This window comes from Diabrotica virgifera, chromosome 3 (assembly GCF_917563875.1).
Source record: "Diabrotica virgifera virgifera chromosome 3, PGI_DIABVI_V3a".
Lineage (NCBI taxonomy): Eukaryota > Metazoa > Arthropoda > Insecta > Coleoptera > Chrysomelidae > Diabrotica > Diabrotica virgifera.
Genome location: NC_065445.1, coordinates 42,158,570 through 42,181,786, shown reverse-complemented (window position 1 = coordinate 42,181,786; position 23,217 = coordinate 42,158,570). Strand labels below are relative to the sequence as shown.

General features: G+C 31.4%; 1 protein-coding gene across 2 annotated transcripts; it reads left to right on the top strand.

Moving 5' to 3' along the window:
• The first annotated feature begins 3,120 nt into the window (after positions 1–3,120).
• On the top strand, positions 3,121–19,162 carry LOC126882814 (facilitated trehalose transporter Tret1-like). 2 transcript variants are annotated; one of them, XM_050647898.1, is made up of 4 exons: positions 3,121–3,322; positions 12,373–12,527; positions 16,080–17,825; positions 18,705–19,162. In XM_050647898.1, the coding sequence occupies exons 2-3, from the start codon at positions 12,383–12,385 to the stop codon at positions 17,411–17,413; spliced, it is 1,479 nt and encodes a 492-aa protein (XP_050503855.1). In that variant the 5' UTR covers positions 3,121–3,322; positions 12,373–12,382; the 3' UTR covers positions 17,414–17,825; positions 18,705–19,162. The 2 variants fall into 2 exon arrangements, with proteins under 2 accessions (XP_050503855.1, XP_050503856.1); XM_050647899.1 differs by lacking the exon at positions 12,373–12,527.
• The last annotated feature ends 4,055 nt before the right edge of the window (positions 19,163–23,217 follow it).

The window sequence follows — 23,217 nt, the reverse complement described above, 5'->3', positions numbered from 1 at the left end:
TGTGATAAAGATTTGTCGTCTAAAACTATAAATGTGGTTGAATTCCGGCAAACCGGCGCTTATCTTGAGAAATGACATGGGAGACATGGGTTGAAGGCCCAATTTTTCAATTTCTTGAATTAATACAGCATGCGGTATGGAGGGACAAGCGTTTGACAGAATTAGCCTTTGTGATGGAGTGATTAGTTTGCGTGCTTGGACTTTTTGGTTATTAATTTCTATGGATCCTCCATAGTTATTCATGAAATTTTCAACGACATTTTTGTTTGCAAGGTACATACACACTCTGTTGTTAGAAAGCCTTGAGGAAAATAGGATATTTTTGGGCTCGATCAACTTTCCTAGTGAAATCAGATAATCTTGAAGTTTAAGGTTTTCAATGGATGGGAATACAATGGCTTGTTCTTTTGTTGGAAATTGTTGTTCAATCAAAGCAGTAGAATAAGTTTTAGTAGTGTTTTCCATTTGGGCGCTCCTGTAGTCAGAAGTCCCGGCAGTCGGATTTGACATATTTTATTTATTATTCAAAACTAAGTAAATCCTGAAATACGGACCTGTCTTACAACAGGTGATTTTATCATGTCGTTATAGATAACGAATAAACGTGTTTAGGGTTTTTTGTATCAAACCGACTTCTGATAAATAATAAATTCCAGTGAAATAACTTGGCTTTATATAATTTTAAAGAGTACTTACGTACAATAATTGAACGCACTATAATACACTTATATATGCGAAAATAAAAATTTTTTACTCATTAGCTACTATCTAAATAACTATTTTGTTTGGAGCTGACAAATACGCACCAACTAGTATACCTGCCAGGACCGAACTCCGGTGTTCAATACTGTTACTATTTGTTTGTAGCACTCTATATTTAATTTGAGATTTAACATAGAATGCCACACCTCCCCCATTTCCATTTCTATCTCTTCTTATCACATTATACCCATCTATACCTATATGCTTGTCGGTAATGAAATTTGTAAGCCAAGTTTCACTAACTGCTAGTATATCAAAATTTTTTAAGAGAACACAGTTTTTGAATTCAATAAAATGTGCAGTCAGTGATCTTACATTAATATGACCAAAAGTAATGATAATATAAGAAGAAGAATTTATTTATATCTAATTTAATATGAGAATAATAATTATATCGCACTAATAGGTAGACGCATAACATTTAACTTTGTAGAACTGTATATTTATCTTTACAATAATAAATAACAGAAAGAAGTAATTAATGGGAAAACAAAAAAAAAAAAAAAAAAAAAAAAACTAGGACTCTGCGTAAAGTTTGTGTTTTTGATTGTCAAAAATGGCACATAGTTGGCCCCACAACTCGACTTTTTGTTAATAGCAACAAATCAACAAAAAAATTTTACTTACTGGTTAAATTATGATTTAGTCTCCCATGTCCACGCTCGTTATTTGTTTCTTTTCACCACCGACACTTGCAAAAATTTGGCCTTTCCACGACCAACAGCACTTGTAGCCGAATTTATCACACGCGTATTTATAAAGAGCTTGATTTTCTCTTGTGAGGAGTTCCATTAAAACAAATCCATTGCCCTTCAATTTCGATTTGTTTCTGAACACCAAATCACGCTTCCATTTGTTTGTAAACATAACTGCCGTTGGTCGAGGTTTCCTTTGACTGACAGCTCGATCTTGTTTTTTGCCAATTCGGTAGCAGTAATTAATATCGTTTTGGGATAATTGTATGTTTAATTTATTACTAATGATTTTTGCTACCTGTTCATGTAGTTGTTCCTCACTCTCTGGCATATTGTTAAACACAATACCGTTTAGCAAGTAGTTCTGATGTTGATATTCCATCCCTTTTTTAGAGGAATTAGACTTGTCTCTTAGTTTTTCTATGTCGCTTTTGATACTGTTAAGGGATCTTTGAAAATTATCTTCCAGCATTTTAATTCTTTCTAAGATATTCTTACTACTGGCATTAAGTTTAGAACTATCATCCATATTTTGTTCTCCTATAAGCGATTTTAGCTCCTCAATGCCACCTTTCTCGTCAGATTCTAGTCGCTTAACCTGACTTTCAAGTTGCTGTTGCTCCTTCTGTTGTTGACGGGTTTTTCTTACATTTTCGGTCATAATTACTTGATGAAGACCAAATATCATAAATTACTTATAAAAATCAAACTATTAACAAATAATAACCACTACTTTTCACAATTATATACAGGAGCCAACCTAGCACAACCTACACTTACAGCGCCATCTAATCCTCCCGCTTCTCCGCATTTGAATGGATTGGCCGAGGCTGGCGTCAAGGCATTTAAATCATATTTTTACCGAGTTATAGGAAATCAAATCTTCACCTTTGAAGAATTTTATACAGTTCTAACACAAGTCGAGGCTACTCTAAATTCTCGTCCCTTGTATCCCATTAGCTCAGATCCTAATTATCTGCAGCCACTTACGCCTGGACATTTTCTGATTTTCGAGTCGGTAAATAATCCGATTCCTGAACCCAATTTAGAGCATTTATGTCTTAATAAACTAAGTCGTTGGCAGCTACTGCAACGTATCCAAAGCGATTTTTGGAAACGTTGATCTTTAGAGCATATTAACACTCTTCAACAAAGACATAAGTAGACTAAACAGTCTCCTCCGGTTTCTAAAGGATATCTGGTAGTTATTAAGAATGAGCAGCAAGCTCCTTTGCAATGGGAACTTGGTCGTATTGTTAACGTCTTTCCGTGACAGGATGATGTAATTCGCGTTGTCGAAGTCAAAATTTCTCGCGGCACGATGAAAAGACTGGTGGTCAAGATTTGTCCGTTTCCAGGCAATTAGGCAATCTAACTGCCTTTTTTAATTAAGTTTAACTTTAGTTTTATTTTTTTTATTTCTATGTTACTTTGATAACATTCGTTTTGGCAAGGTGAATGTTCAGGAATCCTTATTTCTTTATTTATATTGGCTATCATTCTAATATTTATTTATTTCGAGTAGAATAAGTTTTGATAATTTAGTGATTATATTTAGTTACTTTTTTCTTCCCCCTGTAAAAATTGATGCAGGATAACCATTTGTGTGTTCTAATTTAAACAAATACTCAATGTCAATTTTTACTAATCCGCAAGTGCAAAATTAGCTTTGCGCATCTTATACAAATGGACATGCTCCGTGTATTACCTTGAGGAGAAGGTACGACTCTTCGACTTCACTTCCGGGCTTCAACGGAAATACCCTCGGCGTCGCACGTGCATCGGGAGTTCCATGGAAGGAGTCCATTAATCGTCAGCCTTGGGTCTGCAAGTTTACCAAGTCCTAAAGAACACCAATTTTCAAGGTAAGCGATTTGTGCAAAACTTGTGGAACCATATTATTTTAAAATCAATTCGATATACATAAATCGAATATTTTTGAAAATTGTGACGAATACTCTGTGGATCTAAAAAAATTAAATAAAATAATTTATAGTTGTTTTAATAAATTATAATAAAGCTCTTTTTCTTATTAATGATAGACTAATGATAAAATAAACACAATAAAAACAAGAAGTTTACAATATCTGGGACACGTAATGAGGGGACAGCAATATGAACTGCTAGACTGATATGAACTAGACTGATAGTACAGGGAAATATTAAGAGGAAGACGGAGTGTAAGATAGGATGTAATATAAGGTCATCTATTCTTACAATAATTTATTATTACACTCATTTTTTGAAGTTTTTAACTGCTGCTGTGTCATAAAAACGGAATATGGTAGAACATTTTGTCCTGATTCGTAATAGATAATTACGAAAAAATAGTGTCTATTTGCCATTTTTACCAACAATACTATATTTAGCCAAAAACGTGATTTTTACTTATACATTTTAGATTTTTTGGTATTCTTTGTAGTGTCTTAAGATTGTTTTCGGTGACATACTATATTTCTATAAAGTTATAATAATAATAATAATAATAAATGTCTTTATTAATGTCTTCCAAAAAAAAAGATACAAAAATAACAGAAAATAAATTTGGGGCGAGATTCAGTTCGTACGTTACTTTTAACAATATATTTTTACAGAGAAGCTTTAGCAGTCATCGTACGTTTGCTCTTCCACCTAACCCCTAAAAGTTGTAGATGGTGTACAGAACAAAACTTGAAGATTCAAATTACAAATAGGTATCACTATAAAAACATAAAAAAATTTAAAATTATAATATCTACACAACTTTACAACTTACCTAATAAAGTACCAAACATTACAAATAAAATGTAAGAGTATTCACCATGATTCACCATGAGAAAACTAAGATTGTGTAGAAAAGTAGTGGTCGAATAGTGCCCTTTTAAGTTTGTTTGTGGATATTTGCCGATGATCGAAGGGTAAATCATTGATACAGCAAGCAATGTTATAGGAAAAGCTTCTTTTAAACAATTGTGTTATGTCTGGGCAATGACAATGCATGTTTATGTCTTAAATTAAGTGTGTGTATGTCTGTTCTATATCTAATTTTATAATAAAGATATGGAGGAGATTTTTCTTTGAGCAATTTGACATAAAACATAACTGCGTGCATCTCTCTACGATTTTTCATATTAAGCCATTTAGATGTATTAAGAGTATGCCTAATTGGCTGATGCTTCCGAATACCATAAATTAGTCTAAGACATGAATTTTGTAATTTTTGTATTCTGTTGGCATAAAAGTAATCAAGACAAGAGTTATATACAATGTCACAGTAGTTTAATTTTGATAAAACTAGTGTATCACATAACATTAACTTAATTGACCTGTTCAAAACATATCTAGATTTAAATATAAGCTTTAAAGCCGCATATGCCCTTTGTAAACATACACTAATATGATGAGTAAATCTCAGTTTTTGGTCCAACCAAACTCCCAAGTTTTTAACTTTATTATTAAATGTAATATTATGCCCATTTAATGATATACTAGAAGATAAATTCTGTTCAAAAAGTTGTGCATTTACTTTATTTCCAAAAATAATGGCATTGTTTTTGGATGCATTCGAATGTAGGCAATGATTTGTAGAAAAAGTTTGAAGATTGCTTAAGTCAAAGTTTATTGCACTTGTAACCTGTTGAGCCTCAGATGGGTAAAAAGATATATATAACTGGGTGTCATCAGCGTAGTAATGCTGCGAACAGGATACGAAAGCATTTGAAAAATTAGAAGTATAAACGGAAAAAAGAATAGGGCCTAAAATAGAACCTTGCGGTACACCTGTTTTTACAGGTAAAAAACTCGATATATTTTCATTACATTTAACTGCTTGAGATCTGTTATAAAGGTAAGACTTAAAAAGATCTATGGCTTTGTTACCCAAACCACTATATGCTAGTATTGAGAAAAGTAAACTATGGTTTAACGTATCGAAAGCCTTCGAGTAGTCGAATAGAAATAATATTGTTAATTTTCCCTGGTCAATGGCAGTAATGATGTCATCTGTAATCTTTAGTAACGCAGAAGTACAACTATGTCCCGTTTTAAACCCAGATTGTGTCGAAGGTACAATGGCATTTTTATTTAAATGAGATAATAGTTGTAGTCCTGTCGCCAGGGGGGGTACAACGGCCTCGTTAATTCAGATGGACTTAACCAAGTTTTTTTTATGTATTTTGACCCGTAGAACACGAATTTTTTGGGTAACAGTTGATCCGGATGTCGATAAGATTGTTATAGACCAAGAACTTGAGGAATCAAATAACAGCGATTTTTGGCAAAACAAAACAATATTTTGTATTTTTTGGGTCATTTTAAGCAAAAAATATTTCTACAAGTTTTTTAGTAGGATGCACAGTTTTCAAGATAAACGCGGTTGAACTTTCAAAAAATCGAAAAACTGCAATTTTTAAACCCGAATAACTTTTGATTAAAAAATAAAATAGCAATTCTGCTTAGCGCCTTTGAAAGTTCAAGTCATATTATGTCGGTTTTGATTATTTGCATTGCTAAAAATTTATTGTGTTATTGTTAAACAAAGCTACAAACAACTAGTGCGTGAGTGATGTTTCTATGATTTCTCATTTAAAATCGAACGAATAGGTAGAATAGGTACTAGTACAATCAAGACTATTTCTACGTTACATGCGTTAAAACGCATGTAAAAGCACGGGAAACCGTACGTGTTTATAGCTTTGTTAAACAATAAAAAAATAAATTTTTACCAATGCAAATAATCAAAACCGATATAATTTGACTTAAACTTTCAAATGCGGTAAGCAGACTTGCTATTTTATTTTTTAATCAAAAGTTATTCGGGTTCAAAAATTGCAATTTTTCGATTTTTTTAAAGTTCAACCGCGTTTATCTCGAAAACTGTGCATCCTACGAAAAAACTTGTAGAAATATTTTTTACTTAAAATGGCCCAAAAAATACAAAATATTGTTTTGTTTTGCCAAAAATCGCTGTTATTTGATTCCTCAAGTTCTTGGTCTATAACAATCTTATCGACATCCGGATCAACTGTTACCCAAAAAATTCGTGTTCTACGGGTCAAAATACATAAAAAAAACTTGAGTAAGTCCATCTGAATTAACGAGGCCGTTGTACCCCCCCTGGCGACAGGACTATTGTAAATTTATAATTTTTTCCAAAATTTTTGACAAAGTTGGCAAAATACTTATTGGTCGTAACTGCTGTAATGTTTCCGGATTATTTGTTTTGGGTAATGGAGTAACAAATGACTTTTTCCAACTGTCAGGAAAAACCGAGTGTATTAAGCAATAATTAATAATATGAGTTATATATGGCAACAGAAATGGTATACATAAATTTAAGGTTAGTATATTTATGCCATCATGTCCAATAGCTTTAGTTTTAATAGTCTTTAAAACATTTAGTACATCAACTTCAGACACAGCATGAAAGTGCAACATAGAATTTACAGAGTTTTTAATATTCTGATTATAAAAAAGAGCAGTTTCGTGATCGGGGGTCAATTTGGGAAGAGAGTTTAAAAAATATTCATTTATTTCATTCACATTCCATTTGTGAGTTAAATCTGTGCTACGGTTTTGATTTTTATGCCTTACGATTGAATTCAAACTAGACCACATCTCCTTTGGGGACTGATCCTTTAATTTATTATTTACATATGCTTTTTTTTCTTTTTTAATTGTAAGAGTAACTAAATTACGTAATTGTTTATAGCGTTGCCAGTCCCTTTTCACCTTAGTTAGTTGAAAAGTTTTAAGTGCTTTGATTCCATCTGTTAGCCAAGGAGCATATGGTTTGGTAATTCTATATGAACGTAAAGGCACATGCAAGTCTAAAAGAGTAGTGATATTATTTGTTAAAAAATCTACTTTACTTTCGATATTATCCAAATCATATAAATTTTTCCAAGGTATAGACTGTAAATCAGTATTAAATTTTTCGTAATCCAAATTTTTGAAATTTCGACATGTCACAAATTTAGGTTGTTTTAACTCTATTTTAATATTAATATTGAATAAAATCATCTCATGATCACTAATTTGGGGAATATGCTGGACTTCATGGTCTGTTACCATATTATCATCGGATGTGATTAGATAATCTAACAGCGTTGCCGTAGATTCCGTAATGCGAGTTGCTTGATTTATAAGCTGCTTCAATCCAAGTCCCTCCAACATATTAATGACCATGTCACATGCTGAACTATTTATGTTTAAAAGGTCTACATTAAAATCAAGTTATACAAGTTATACTAATAACGCATATTATGTTTATTAATTCACAATAATCTACTTTTTCCAAAAAAATAAAGGGAGATCAGTTTAACAGAAACTTATTTTTTAAAAGCTTTAATTTAAAATAATATTTATTTGATTCAATATAATTATACATATAAATTCAAAAATTGAAATCATATGAATAGTAGTCTCTTTTGAAAATTATTTGGAAGTTGAATTATAATTAAGAAACAGCCTTCAGAATAAATCTTTAATGATAAGTTAATTAAAAAAGGTAATTTTTTATTAATTTATATTTTTAATAAACTAGTGATTTTGCCCGTCGTCATGCGACGAGGAATACAATCAATTGCCTTCTAAAGTCACTGGACTTAATTTTTTGTGGCATCCTCCTATTTTATCGGATCTCTTTGGAATTGTTTCTAACACCATCCATTTTTTTTTCTGATTCCCTCAATTTTTTCTGATGCCCTTAATTTTTTCCGACTCTAGTTTATTTTATATTTTTAATTTTATAACTCGAGAGGATTGGATTAATTTGGCTACTTTTGATTTTGAAATATTTGTAGAAGTCTAAGGAAAAAGATCTTAGTCTGTAAGTTTTATTAGTTGTATAGGAAGTTTTTAAAAAACTCATTGTTCAAGAATCTCTCTATTTGTGATAATATCCAAAATTAATGTACAAAAAATATGTTTATAAATAAAAATAATTTTAAAACGTTGTTTACTACAATAATAAAAACTACTGTTTAACATTTTCTCTGCGATAAGTTTAAAATTCAAGTTTGTGTATTAATTCTATGCATTTTAATAATTATAAATTTAATGAAACAATTCTAAATACATACCATATTTACAGGAAAAAAAAGTAAATAGACGCGAAGTTAGCCGCAGTTTTAGTGGCGTTGTGACGTAAATCTAAAATAGTATAGTCAAAGATATTAGACACGGTAGATTAGGCTAGTCATATGCCACTCAATGTATAGAGGTGTTACGCCAACATAGGATTGAGTGGTCTAGCCATCTTTGTCGGTCACATGCGCGGGGTCGCTTAGTTAAAAGAGATAGATCGACCACCGATCGACTGTTTCCATGCTGTTTCCGCGTTACGCTTTTTTGGTGAGTATGCCGTGTCTACACTTGACATGTCTCTGAGTATAATACGACTGTGTGTATATGACCATAAGTGACAAGACAGAAGAAAATGGGACTTTTAATTGTCTAGTGGCGACAGTTGCGTTTAGAACGTCAGAAAATGTATACAAACTGAACATGGAAAAACATAGAAAATTGCCCAATAATAGATCAGTCTTTCAACTAATAATAGATCAGCTGTATACGCTCTGAGCTTCGCTGGTGTCGTTCCTAGCGGTTACTAATTCAACTTTTACCGGTAATTTTTAAATTTATTATTTAATTGTTATCGCTTAATATTTACATAGCAAAAAAGTAATTAAATTGTAATCGATTTTTTTAAGATTTTTCTAATCATTTTGACGTTCTATTGATAAAATATCAATTTCTTACTTCGGATACTTTGACAATAATCGTGTAGATGGCGCTAAGATTATAATAAATTATTTATAATTAGATATTACGGAACATTAAAAAACTTAAATTCAGTATTTAAAACGTAAGTATATTTAAGGTAAAAATATATACCACAGCTTTGACTAACTAATATTGTTTATAATTAATGTTTTTAATTTTAATTTTAAATTAATCACTTTGACATTTATGTCAAATTTCCGGTAAACGTTTACAAACTTGTCACTACTGGCGTTCGCGAATTTGTAAATATCCCCTCTACGTACGAGCTCACAGCGTATAGGGCTTTTCATTCACAGTAATTTGTTTCGAGCATCTGTCGTATGTTGTATAATCTATGTATAATATTAATATACACGGATTATACGACATATTATGACAGAAGCTCGAAACAAGTGACTGTAAATTAAGACTTATATATAGGGCTTTTCATCGACTGTCATTTGTTTCGAGCTTCTGCCATATGTTGTATAATCTGTGTATAATATTAATATACACGGATTATACATTTGACAGAAGCTCGAAACAAATGACTGTGAATGAAAAGCCCTATTATCATAGGCAGAGTGTCATTCAGAGCGAAGTCACGACACGATCTTTTTTTATTTGGCTCAGAACTGTTTCACTCTTACGCATGGTAACTACTGCGACAGTAGTCCTCCCTATCCGTGCCTATACATACTCACACTTAATGTCATCTTAGTTTCTCGATACAATGTGCTTGAAAGAGATAGCACCAAACCAGTCCAAGAGATCTTGTTGTCAGGAAGCGCGGAGGGTAGGCTCACTCTATGTTAATATATACCTTTATGTATATGACGATGATGACTTACACTGGCATTTTTGCAGAGAGTCTGGAAGGTCTACAGACCTTGTCTCCTTGATTATAATATCAAAAAAACAAAATATTTTTATGGTCCTTAGCAAAAATAGGGTAACACCCTTACAATTTTATTAGTGAACCAATAACCTACATATTTATATTACAAATTACCAAATTTTAATAAGTATTTGGGTGCAAATTTAAACGAGTATTTGGGTGCCAATTTAAACGATCGTTAGGATATAAAATTGGACGTTAACCCCTTCGTGCCTGACCGTCATTCGGCAAGTCGGGTCCTATATACCTACGGATTCAAGCGCTTAGCGAGCGGCTTCGCGCGGTCGGTTAAAATACAGTGTCACACTACAACTACTTAAATTTAATGTAATAATAACACTAATTTTAGAAATAAAACTATTTTTATTAAATTTATTATTCTACATAGTAGAATGTATGTGAGTTAAATTAAATTTTATCCATAAAATACCATTTTAAACAAAAATTTTTAAAAACGATAAACAAGATAATTCGGATGGAATTCCCAGATTGTTTTGTGCTTGATATCGTCCCAGTCTCCTAATCTGGAAAATTCCATTCAAATTATCTTGCAAGGGATAGTAAGGTAAGTTGTAAACAGCAGCACAGTAACTTCACCTCCCACACAATCCCATCAGTCAAACAACCTTATCACCAATCAAATTAACTAAATAGAATCTCCTTCTAGACATCACCCACTTTTGGGCGTGGTTTCCCCTCTTTTAGATTTTACTAAGAAAATTCGAACGGGAAAAAAATACCTGAAATATGATGCAGATGGTGGCACCGCCGTATATGGCGAACTAAAACTCATGATGCACCCGTGTGCATCACCGTACTGAGCGGACCGTCAAGCATGATGCACATGGGTGCATCACCGTACCGAAGGGGTTAAGAGTCACAATATAAAATTGGACGTAGAAGTCGTTTATAGAAATACTATGTAGTATTCGCTCCTTTATATGGAGTAGAGCTTAACTGAAGCATCACTGAAGAGACTCAAAGCATTTGAAATGTAGTGAAATAGTCGCATGTTAAGGATTTCCTGAATAGACAAAGTTACCCACGAAAAGTTCTGCACAGAATGGGTAGAGAGCGCGAACTAGTCATGACTATATTTTATTATACACCGACATACCAATATTCTATTTATTTTGTTTTTTGATAAGTCCTGTTCCATTGTCCAGGTAAGGTCTGCAGAACTAACAAGTTTTTATGGCTCTCTACATACACAGTTTTTCGTAATAGGGCTAGTATATAACCCTCTCGTTAGCTTCTTTTAATTATTATTACGAGTATAGGTTCTGTTAGCTAATCTACTGACGTTCGTTTTATTTTTTTTTCTTTTATATTCTAATTAGTAAACTGTTTATTATATCTAATTAACCCGGAATCCGACAGGTGGGGTGTAGTACACCCCAACAACACTAAGCGCCTAAAACATAAAGAAATATTGCATGTAGTGGCAGTAGCAGCTAGATATAGTCCGTCCGCTATATCTTTTCCCATGCGGTACGATTCATTTTCAATCAATATAGGGGGAAATAGGTTTAGAGGTTACAAAATTTCGAATTTTTGTGTGGTGTAGTACACCCTAACAATACTGAAGCGCCTAAAACATAAAGAAATATTGCATGTAGTAGCAGTAGCAGCTAGATAGCTTTCTATGGTCTATATTCATCTATGCTATTACACATAGTTTTTAGTCGTCTAGTTTGTTTCAGCAAATATTTTTAGATTGAAAGTGATAACACACCAAGTTTCGGATTTTGTACCTTCTGCAGAATTGTTATTATTTTGTTTTACTCCTATAAATAAGCAAGTATAAATAAGTGAATAATACTTATTATAGGTTTTAACATATTTTTTTTATGAGTTTAAGCTAAAATTAATTACGAACGAGAACAAGCACGCCTTCAGGCCTTATGGGATGAAGCAGACAGTGACAAATGTATTGACAAGAGTGATTCGGAAATAAGTGAAGAAATAGACAATATTAATGTAAACAGTGATTATCCTGACCAGCTTCAAGATGTTGACCTTCCAAATATCACAGAAAACTAAACATAAAGATATTTTTTGAGATTATATAACTCTTTCAATTGCTGGGGTTTGTCACACCCCACCTGTCTTTGTGTGGGACAAAAATTCACCTGTCGGATGCCGGGTTAAAGACTCACTTTGCAGAATGAATCTCCTTGACGCAGCCCTTTAACCTTTTCTAATCGATTTCTTTTTTTGTTGTTTCCAACATTATTTTTCATAAGATTATGTCAAGTATCTTAATTGTTTTAGGATCAATATAATGAATGAAACATTAGCAAATAATCCCAATGTGGCGGACTATGAGCTTTTACAAGTAAAATATGTACCCGTGAGACAAGAACAACTGAAGAATATAAAGGATCAGAAAAAGGATACCCGGTTTCTTTATTTTACCATGATAACTAGTAAATATATTTATTTTATAAATTTGACAATTTTAGTAGAATATACTAGTAAGTAATAAATAGCCTTAGATTTAGATATACGGCCTGCTTCTAAGGGGAAAATTAACTCTTCGCAAATATATACGGCAGGGATCACCAATTAGCGGACCACGGCCGCAACCGGACCGTGAGCTAGTTTTGTGCGGACCGTCAATAAATTCAGAATATACCTAGTGTTTGGCAATTTTGACAATGTTTGGCCATGAAATTGTGTACTATGTTTGGCTCAACTTCTGTGTGCGAAGCCGCTTTATCAAGAATGATCTTTATTAAAAATCGGTAGAGATCTCACTTAATAGATGAATATCTCAACTCCCTAATGAGACTCAGTTGCACTAAACTCACTCCAAACTTCAGACAGGTTGTACATAAAAAACGTCATTTTTCTCTCTGATAATTTAATTTTGTAAAGCTTTGTCCCCTTTATTGTTATACTTATTAATAATTAATTTTGAAATTAAGTAAGCTGTAATGTAAAATTTTCAAGTGCTTTTTTATATTAATTCCCTCTCTACTAAGTAAGTAGGAGTACTTTTCAGATGTTCATTTAGTTAAAATAATTTTCAGATTTAAGTTTGCAAAAAACACCTTGCATTGAAACTAATGTAGAAAAGATAACATGTTAATTAGCATTTTGTACCATGATTATTAATTTTAAATTGCTCAGTTTCTAAGTCTAAAGTCTAAAAATTTCATTAGCATTTAAAATTTAAATTCCTAATTTTTAAAATATTCTCTAACAATTTACAATACTGCTGTTTTCAAAATATACTGATAATAACATTAAAACAATACACAATGAGTTTATATTTTATTTATTGTCACAGGAAAACTTACAGAAAAGTATACAGTAACCAAAAAACAATCAGATATTATTAGTTTTCCTTTCCATATTAGTCCATGTGTGAGGCCACTTTCGTATGAAAAATGTTTCTGACTCGATTTCTTTGCGGATTCCTGTTCAAAAATGTCCCCTTTAAACAAATCGGAAGGGTGCCGGGTGAAACAATTTTTTAAGCAAATTCAAAATTACTTTTTGGCCTCAAAAAACGTATTTTTAGGTTTCTTGCGTAATTATAAACAATGAAGGTCTCTTGTCATATTTCTTAAAAGTTGATAGTTTTCGAGTTATAAGTGATTTAAAATCTGAAAAATGCGAAAATATGCATTTGCGATGCTTGAAAACTCTCAAGTTTTAATAAAATGACAGATATTTTTTACGATGATCGAAAAATACTTTAAAACCTATTTTCGCGGGCAAAAAAAGTTTGGGCAAAAAAAAATGTTTTGAATTAAAAAAGAATATTAAACAATTTCTGCCCAAAAATTTCGTCCAGCACCCTTCTGATTTGTTTATAGGGGATATTTTTTAACAAGAATCCACAAAGAAACCAAATCAGAAAAGTCAGACACAGGCAGCAAACATCCGGACCCCGGAAGTGTCATAGGTTTTCGAAACGCACCCTCAAGGAAACTAATTGGTGACCCCTGACCTACGGTATCAAAAGTATTGAGATCTGGTGGGACGATATCCATGTTGTCGAGTCCTCGGTGACTTGGTACATCGGAGTATCTCACAAAATTTTTCGTTCGCATCTGGTCTAGAGTAGCACAGCTTTCTGCTTTGCCTTACATAGACTTACTTAGTTTACTTAGACTTAGACCCAGCTGTTGTATGTTGTTGGAGATTTTTCTGAGTACATATGTAACACCAGCGTCTCCTTATTTGTATTTCTTGATTTCTCTACATAGGTATCGCCACATCTATTAGTGTTTTTTGCCTAATAAATCTATTAACTAGTATGAGATCCCACGTATTATGTCTCAATCTAACAGCTACATCTCCTAGATGTTCTAATTTTTTAGTTTTGATGGTTATGAGAATTTAACACCCTTTCCCCATTCTACGCAGGACTTCCACATTAGTAATTCAGTTAGTGTCCACGCTTCCATTCCGTAGAGCAGAACTGTGAATATGTAGCATTTTAACAGACGGTATTTTCAACCTATCAATAGAATAGAAATATGCTTTATTGTCACTGAAAATTATACAATTTTATGGACAAAGCTTAACATAGAGTCACGAAAAAGATATACATAACAATAACAAATACAATTTTATAAAATTAGATAAATCGTCAATAAAAAAAAATATAAACAAGGTAAAAAAGTAAAGTAAAAAAACAAAAACCAATATATTGCAAAATTATTATAAATTGCAAAATTGAACATACAACATAATATAATAAAACGCAAACAAAGGAACTAATAAGTTTAAGCTGCTGTATGTGACACCCAAATATAGATAAATACACTTTAGTTACTTGTACATTACTGTGATTTCTTAGTTAGTCATTAAGAAACTCTTCTACTGAATAATATGGTCTTTTAGATAAATGAGCTTTTGTCATTTTACGGAACTTGAGAAAGGATGTTGCAGATTTGAGTTGTAAAGGGAGATGGTTGTATAGTTTGTTTGCGGAATATAGTATAGATTTCTTTACTACCTCAGAAGACGGGATCGGTAAATAGACATCAAAAGTTGAATTTCTGGTGGAGTAGTCATGATGAGGCCTTGCTATCTAAGTATATATTTCTCAAATGTTGAAAATGAGTCTCATTCTAACGAATGCTGCTTTTGCTTTTATTATTCGCTGTTTAATTTAAATAAATAATATGTTTATATAGGATTAGCCACAGTGGTGATTGAATTTCAAATTGTACTTTTTTTTTATTTAGCTAATGCCTCGACAACTAATGGCCATTGGCATGGTAGGTACGGTGATTTTTTGCAGTTAGGTACCTAGTGTCATGTGTAGTATGTGTGTGTTGAGTAAGTGCCTTGTTACTTGGCAAAGTCGACGTCATTCTCGACGAATGTCTGCGGTCCGTCCGGTAAGTGCCGATCCCACAAGGACAGAAACGATTTTCATTTATTAATTTATAATAAACGAAATATTCCTGACCCTGGTGAGATTCGAACTCACGACGATTCGGACCTTTCCATCCAAAGGTAGGCACTCTTATCACTGAGCCACAGAGAGGGTGAAATTGTACTTTTAACTACCATTATATGACGATTCGATTTCCAGTCCGGAAATAATTTTAAAAACAGATTATTAAGAAAATTTTGTTGAACTAGAGTATACGAGTATATCCGCCAAGATCTTAAGGGGTGGTCAACGTCCTCAACACATTAGCTATGGCTATCTGGCTATGTTTAATACTCCTTGGCGTTCATTCCAGAATCTTTCTTGTCAATCTCCCATCCCGCATTCGTAATATATGTCCAGTGCAGCTACAAGTCTTATAATGCGTTCGAAGACATCATTCATATTTAACAATCTACATATCTTTTCATTTCTTACCCTGTCTATTAGTGTTAGCCAAGTATTGAGTGCTCAATTTTTCTTTGGGATATTTATAACCAGATGGATTATTTATTTATAATTTAATTATTTTTATTATTTAAGTATGAATATAATTTTAGCATAATTTTTTTTTTATTTTCAGGTGTTTTAACATGGCTTTCCGGAGGCTCATCAATGGTTTGGCCCTCCCCTGCTATAGTAAAACTAAAATTAAATAACAGAGCCGAAAATCCCCTGGGCAGACCTATTACCACCCTCGAAATATCGTTGTTGCTTGGAACACAGAGCGCAGTCTCATTACTTGGTTCTGCTTTGTTACCAAAATTGTCTGATATATTGGGAAGAAAGCGCTGTATACACCTAATGGGATCAGCAATGTTCCTTAGTATGTTAGCATTGGCATTTGGTAACAATATATATCAATTTATCATTTTTTTTACACTCACTTTAACCTTTTTCGCTGGGATTATGGGTGTCTTACCAATGTACCTGACTGAAATATGCGAAGATCATAATAGGGCTAAATTTGGTTGTCTAATGGCCGTTTGTCTACCTTTAGGTCAACTGTACACATTTCTAATTGGACCTTTATTAAGTATTCAGTGGTACACCCTTCTATTAGCAGTACCTTTATTACCCTTTGTGGTGCTGTTCCCTCTTGTACCTGAGAGTCCATTGTTTTTACTAAAACACGAGAAGGAAAAGGAATGCATGTTTGCTATAAGAAAACTAAGAAGCAACAAAACTGATGAAGAGTTAAAAAATGATTTTCTTAGCATCAGTTTAGGTTTAGAAACAAACGTACAACATGGAAACAAATTTATTAAGCTATTCAATACCAAGGAGGGCAGATATGGTTTATTATTGGCTATAATCCCAATGTTTACACAGTTTTTATCAGGAATGCCAGTCATACTACCCCTCTTAGCTCCTATTTTTAATGAGTCTGGATCGAATATGTCAGGAAATGCCATAGCAATATGTGTAGGAGTAACAAAACTAACGTGCTACCTTTTAACCTTATTAGTAGTTGAAAAAGTTGGAAGAAAACCGTTATTGTTGTTATCTTCTATGGGTACGGGTTTTTCCATTTTTATTCTGGGAACATTTTTTTATCTGAAACATATAGATTACTATTTAATTAACCAGATACACTGGATACCTCTTGTAAGCATATTGTCATTCATTATTTTTTATTCACTAGGACTAGGTTCAATATCTTTAGCAATGATCAGTGTCATGTTCACTGTAGAGCTCAGATCTACCGCTATGTCTTTCATAATCACAACCACGTACTCTTTGGTGGCTTTCTACATGGCCCTGTATCCTTTGGTATCTGAAGCTATTGGAATCCATTGGTGCATGTGGCTATTTGCAACAACCACCTTTATTGGCTGTTTTCTAATGTACATGTTTTTACCAGAGACTAAAGGAAAGAGTATCGAAGAAATACAAGATATTTTAAAACATATGTAACAGTACATTATTGTTACTATTAGACAATTTTTATTTATTATTTATATATTTTTGTGTTATGCAAAATATTTTTATTGATATTGGGATAAACCGTAATCGTACCCCCTCCTAACTGCCAAAGTGTCATGGCCGCCGTCGGGACCTATTGTGCTGACATTTACAATGTTTACATATAGAAAAGTTTGTTTTTTTCTGCTTATAATGCCGTTTTCTAAAGATATTAGTGAACAAAATCGATTTGCTAACAATATTTAATATATTTTAAATGTGCTAAAATTGGATTCAACAGCAAAAGTCGCATAAATAACATATAAATAACGAATTTGTTTACCTATTACAAATGGGGTTATGTGGTTGTAACTGTTTATTTTGGGAATAAAATGAAAATGATCAATTAAACGACTGGAAAACTGTAAGTATTACAATTAAAACATGTTTATCCTATCACAAGAGTTCACTTCATTTTAAGAAAGCTAATTATTATTATACAATAGACATTTATAAACTGCCATGTACTTTTAAGGTTACTTTTGATCTGTTTTCAAAGCTTATGATTAAATGTTACCTCTTTATTAATTAGATTTGCCAACAAAAGATGCATGATTAAGGCCAAATGCAATTCCTTTGCTAAAGTCATAAAAAAAGTACCAATACAGTTAAAAAAATTATTTTAAAAAGGTCTCTCAAAAGACATGAAAATATACAACAACTCAAAAAACTAGAGAATGTAAAGAAAGCCAGTTTATTGGAAATGGAATTCCTGTTTAATTGAAAGCCACTAAACTATCCAAGACTTTTCAGAATCAAATGTGTCAACTTGTAAAACGATTCTTCTGACATTTTTAGTAAAAACCAGATTATCCTCAAGAAAAATTCTGTTTTAAGTGAAACTCAAAGTCATATATATAAATATTATTTTGTGAATGTGTCATCTTTGAATGAAACAAATTTTTTACCTAAACAATTAAATGTATGGATCTAATTAAAAACAATGCTGAATCAAGTACAGTAGAAATACAATCCTTTGAACTTCTAAATGTGATTGTTAAAAGTGTCGAGATAGCTACTGCATAGGGATTCGAAAGGGATAGACTTGTTATGAACGCACTTGATCATGTACTTCTTACTGTTATAAAGTTGAAACAAAACTTATTTTATGCTTTTTTATCAGTCACTTTTAATTGTGTATCAAATTTACGTGGTACATCCTGCAAAAATTGCTAAAATGCAAACATTATATTTATTTTCTGTGTTACATTGGATAGTATGATTGAATGTCTTCCTCTTTTAGATAGTGAAGTGAAGAACATCTTGAAGTTCCAATGATGTTTCAAGATGAGATAAATCGAAATAATGGTTGTATGTTAGAAGGACAGAGAATACGAAGAAATGTTATTGCTGCATACTTGTGTAGTGAAATACAAACTTCAAACATTATAACATATTTTTTTATTTCAAACATTTCATATGATTATGAAAGAACATCTTCCTCTTTAAAACAATGAAGAAGTGAAGAACATAATAAAGTTCCAACGAAAATGATTCCAGATGAGGAAAATCGAAATAATGGTTGTATGTTACGTGTATAGAGAATACGAAGAAATGTTATTGCTGCAAACTTAGTGTAGTGAATTAAAAACTTATTGTCAAATACAAATCAATTTATTTCATACTTTTATAATATATAGTGGTACAATTTTATATGTGTTCAAATAAAAATATTAATAAATAAAATACAATAAACACAAATCATGTATATCTTACAATGAATTACAAAATCAAAAATTAATTACAAAAATATCAAAATAAACCTAAAATATTAAAAAGTAACCCATAATTTTTATAGTACCTACATATGTACTTTGGTTGGTACTCTAATAATTTGGAAATCCATTAAAGTTTGTAGATGGAAATTGCAGGTATCTAAAAAATATATAAAGTAACTCAACAATCTCTTTTCAATTAGGGTTGCAGTTGATAAAGATGAATGACCCTTGCTCGGGAAATCAAATGTATCTAAAAAAAATTAAGTAACAGCTTTCTAACAAAACAATCTTAGCACTAAACGGAAACAAAGATACTGGTAAGTATTAAAACATTTTTTGAAAAATCTTTCTGAAAGTGAAAATAAAGACTACTCTCTATGGGAACAACTAAAACTTGGCATGCTTTACAAAAAAATGTATCCAGAACAAACTTCTTCTCTATAAGGCAATACTACGACAAGTCTGGATGTACAGGATTTAATTCTGGGGAACTGCCAGTAACACAAATATGCAAAGACTACAAAGATTCCAATCCAAAGTCTTTCATGATGTCCGATTTTTTTAGTGCCACTACCAAATATCACGCTAAACTTAAAATTCTTACAATGAAGATAGCTAAAGCTTGAGTACACATAGATAGATCCAACCAAATAAATAAAAACATTTAATGTATGTAAAATGTATGTTAGTCTTCTTCCACTTGCAGAAGATATTTTCAGTTGTTTGTGCCACTGTGAACTTAAGATCTCTAATATTAACCGATGATAAATTTATGAAAACTGATTTTAAATATTAAAAACTTTCAGAGATATTTCAATTTTCGAAACATCTTATAAAAGAGTGAAAAATATTCAGAGACACCTTACAGCCATAAACCAGTAAAACTAAAATATTTAATGTTTTTGTATAAATTAATATTAATATTTATGAACTTTTTAAATATATCTTTAAAAATTTTATGATAAATAAAATGTTTTTGAGTAAAGGCAATATTTTTTTGTATGGTAATAGAAAAGATTAATATTTGAAATCATATACAGCATCACATTTTATAAATTATAATCTTTTTATTATAAAAATAGTAATACAGTGTGTCTACGGATGGGGTGCCCAAGAGGAAAAACTTTTTTATTTTCAATTTTAGCGAAAAATGTCATTCTTGATAAAAAGTTTTGCTTGTTCTAAAACCCCATAAAATGAACTAAAATTCAAGTTTTTCAAATCCTGCTTATTTTTATAGCCAATTTTATGTAAATCCCTATAAATTTTTGCACTAAGTTCGAAATTGTAACAATAATAACTTGGGAGAACAACCCTTTCACTTCTCTGGATTACGAAGCCAGACTTTGTAGTTCTCCTTGAATCATCCAATTATTTATTAATTAAATAATTATTAATACAACAATTTTAATAATGAAATTTATCACAAGATAAATTCTTTATTGAACGCTTAACATTGTCAAAAAAATTGACAATTCGCAAATTATTTATCGAAGTTGATAGTTACTAAGCTACATTGTGGCTTGGCAACACTAGATTATTGTTAAGATTTCAAACTTAGTGCAAAAATTTACATAAAATAGGGATTTACATAAAATTGGCTACAAAATTAAGCAGGATTTAAAAACTTGAATTTTATTTCGTTTTATGGGGTTTTAGAACAAGTAAAACTTTTTATCAATAATGACATTTTTCGCTAAAATTGAAAATAAAAAAGTTTTTCCTCTTGGGCACCCCAACCGTGGACACACTGTATATAATTATAATACTAAAGTCACAATAAAGATGCACTAGAAAGAAACAAACACAAGACATGATGAATGTTATGAGGAGCACTCACAAATCATGATTTACAAAGTTTATACATTGTAAATCATGATTCGGGAGTGCTATTTGTATCATTCAACATGTCTTGGGTTGTTTATTTCTGGTGCATCTTTATTGTGAGTTTAGTATAAGAGAATTACAAGTTTTATGTTAAATCTTCTGAATCAAATTTTTGTTAGGTATCATGTCACTCTTACTAATTTTATCCCATAAACACTTTGAAATAATACATTTTTTAGTTCCATGACTGTTATCAATTGTTGGATATCATATTGGCTACCATATTCGCTATTGTGGCTTTATTGACAGCAGCTCTAACTAATGATGATGGAGTCGATTTTCCATACTATGGTCTTAGATTGTTCAGCTATGATTGTGGGATTCTACCAGAACCACATTTACCTTGGATCTTTCTCTGAATTATCAAATGCAAAAGTTCATATTTTTTAGGGTGTTTCATACCTAAGTATTATTGACCTAAGTATTCCAGCTTGTGTCTCTTTAGTCAAATGGAAATTATTATATGAAACTCTACAAGAACACATTCATATTATAATCAATTAAGTATATTAATTTTAATCACAAATGTTTATTGGTTGAGAGAGTGACTTTTTTACTTATGCTCATTCAAATATTTTTACTATTTTCTGTTAGTTTTTTAATAGTTATTTATGATATAAGTGTTAAAAGTACACATTTAAGGCACGCATGTGAAAGTCTGCAATTCACATGAGTGCCTTAAAAATGTAGTTTTTAACACACATATCATACAATATTTTTTCTACAAACGTAATTACAGAATAATATCTACAAAAACTTTTTTCTACAACTGTGTTAAAAATTCAATTTTTAGCACTCCATAAGAGCATTAAAAATGCTACTTTAAGGCACAAGTGCTTTAAAATTTTTATGGCACTGCAATTCGTATTGACCGTATAGACAATTTTGATGTAATGTCACAAAAATATAAAAATGGAATGTCAGTCAAGTTCAAGTAAAAGTTTTTGTAGATATTGTCCTGTAATTACGTTTGTAGAAAAAATATTGTATGATATGCGTGTTAAAAAGTACATTTTTAAGGCACTCATGTGAATTGCAGAACTCGCTATCGCTCATTCTGCAAACTTTCACATGCGTGCCTTAACCCTTAAACGCCCAAGGGTGGGTAAAAAATGTCCACCTAATGCGTATTCCCTTGTAACTTATTTATTACATGTGTAAAAATTTTTCAAAAATTATTTATTGTTACAAATACAGCCCTTTATCTAATGTTAATTTGGTTTTACCGATATTTTTGAAAATAAAAGTAATATCTTGAGTTAAATATGGGTGGTCATAAAAAGTACACCTTTTGTAAAACTTGTTACTAAAGGTTTCTCTATAATTTCTCGTTGGTAGGAACATAATCCATATAATTATCGACGTATAATTACATTATCGACATAATTCTCCGCCAATGAGGAGGCTGAAAGGAAGAATGTGGAGAAAATCGACAAATTTGAATTAATGGCAGTTACTGGTATGTTAATTTTTATTTATATTGTAATTTTGTTTTAAGGTTTGTAAATTGTTTATATTAATATTTTAGAAGATGCTGTGTTTCTTAAGCATCAGATTCTTAAGTTTAATCCATTTCCAACAACTCTCAATAAATATATTAGCTATTTTCAAGGTGGACATTTTTTACCCACCCTTGGGCGTACATGGGACCTAAAAAAGGTTGGGTGTTTAAGGGTTAAACGTGTACTTTTAACACTTATATCATAAATAACTATTACTTGAACTGACATTCCATTTTTATATTTTTTTGACATTACATCAAAATTGCCTATACAGTCAATACGAACTGCAGTGCCATAAAATTTTTAAAGCACTAGTGCCTTAAGGTAGCGTTTTTAACGCTTGTATGGAGTGCTGAAAGTTGCATTTTTAACACTGTTGTAGAAAAAATAAATTTTATGTATATTTTATCTAAAAAAGTATTTAAGCACTTAAATATTTTTTCAAAAATAGAATATTTTTATGAACTTCTTTAATTCTTTTTTATTTTAACTTTAATGCAATCTGTTATCATGATAACAATATGACAGATATAAAAAATGACACAGTGGGAACTACACTCAGGGGTGAGAACTCTTTACATATTTATATTAATTTAGTCTACATTACCATATTTCTGACTTTTTTACAAATTAGTAACTACTATCTACT

Excerpts from the sequence above, each read along its gene's own strand:
- LOC126882814 (XM_050647898.1), top strand. The coding sequence starts at position 12,383 with ATGAATGAAACATTAGCAAATAATCCCAATGTGGCGGACTATGAGCTT. Across the intron at positions 12,528-16,079 it reads TTATTTTACCATGATAACTA|GTGTTTTAACATGGCTTTCC; the intron begins GTAAATATATTT and ends TTTTATTTTCAG.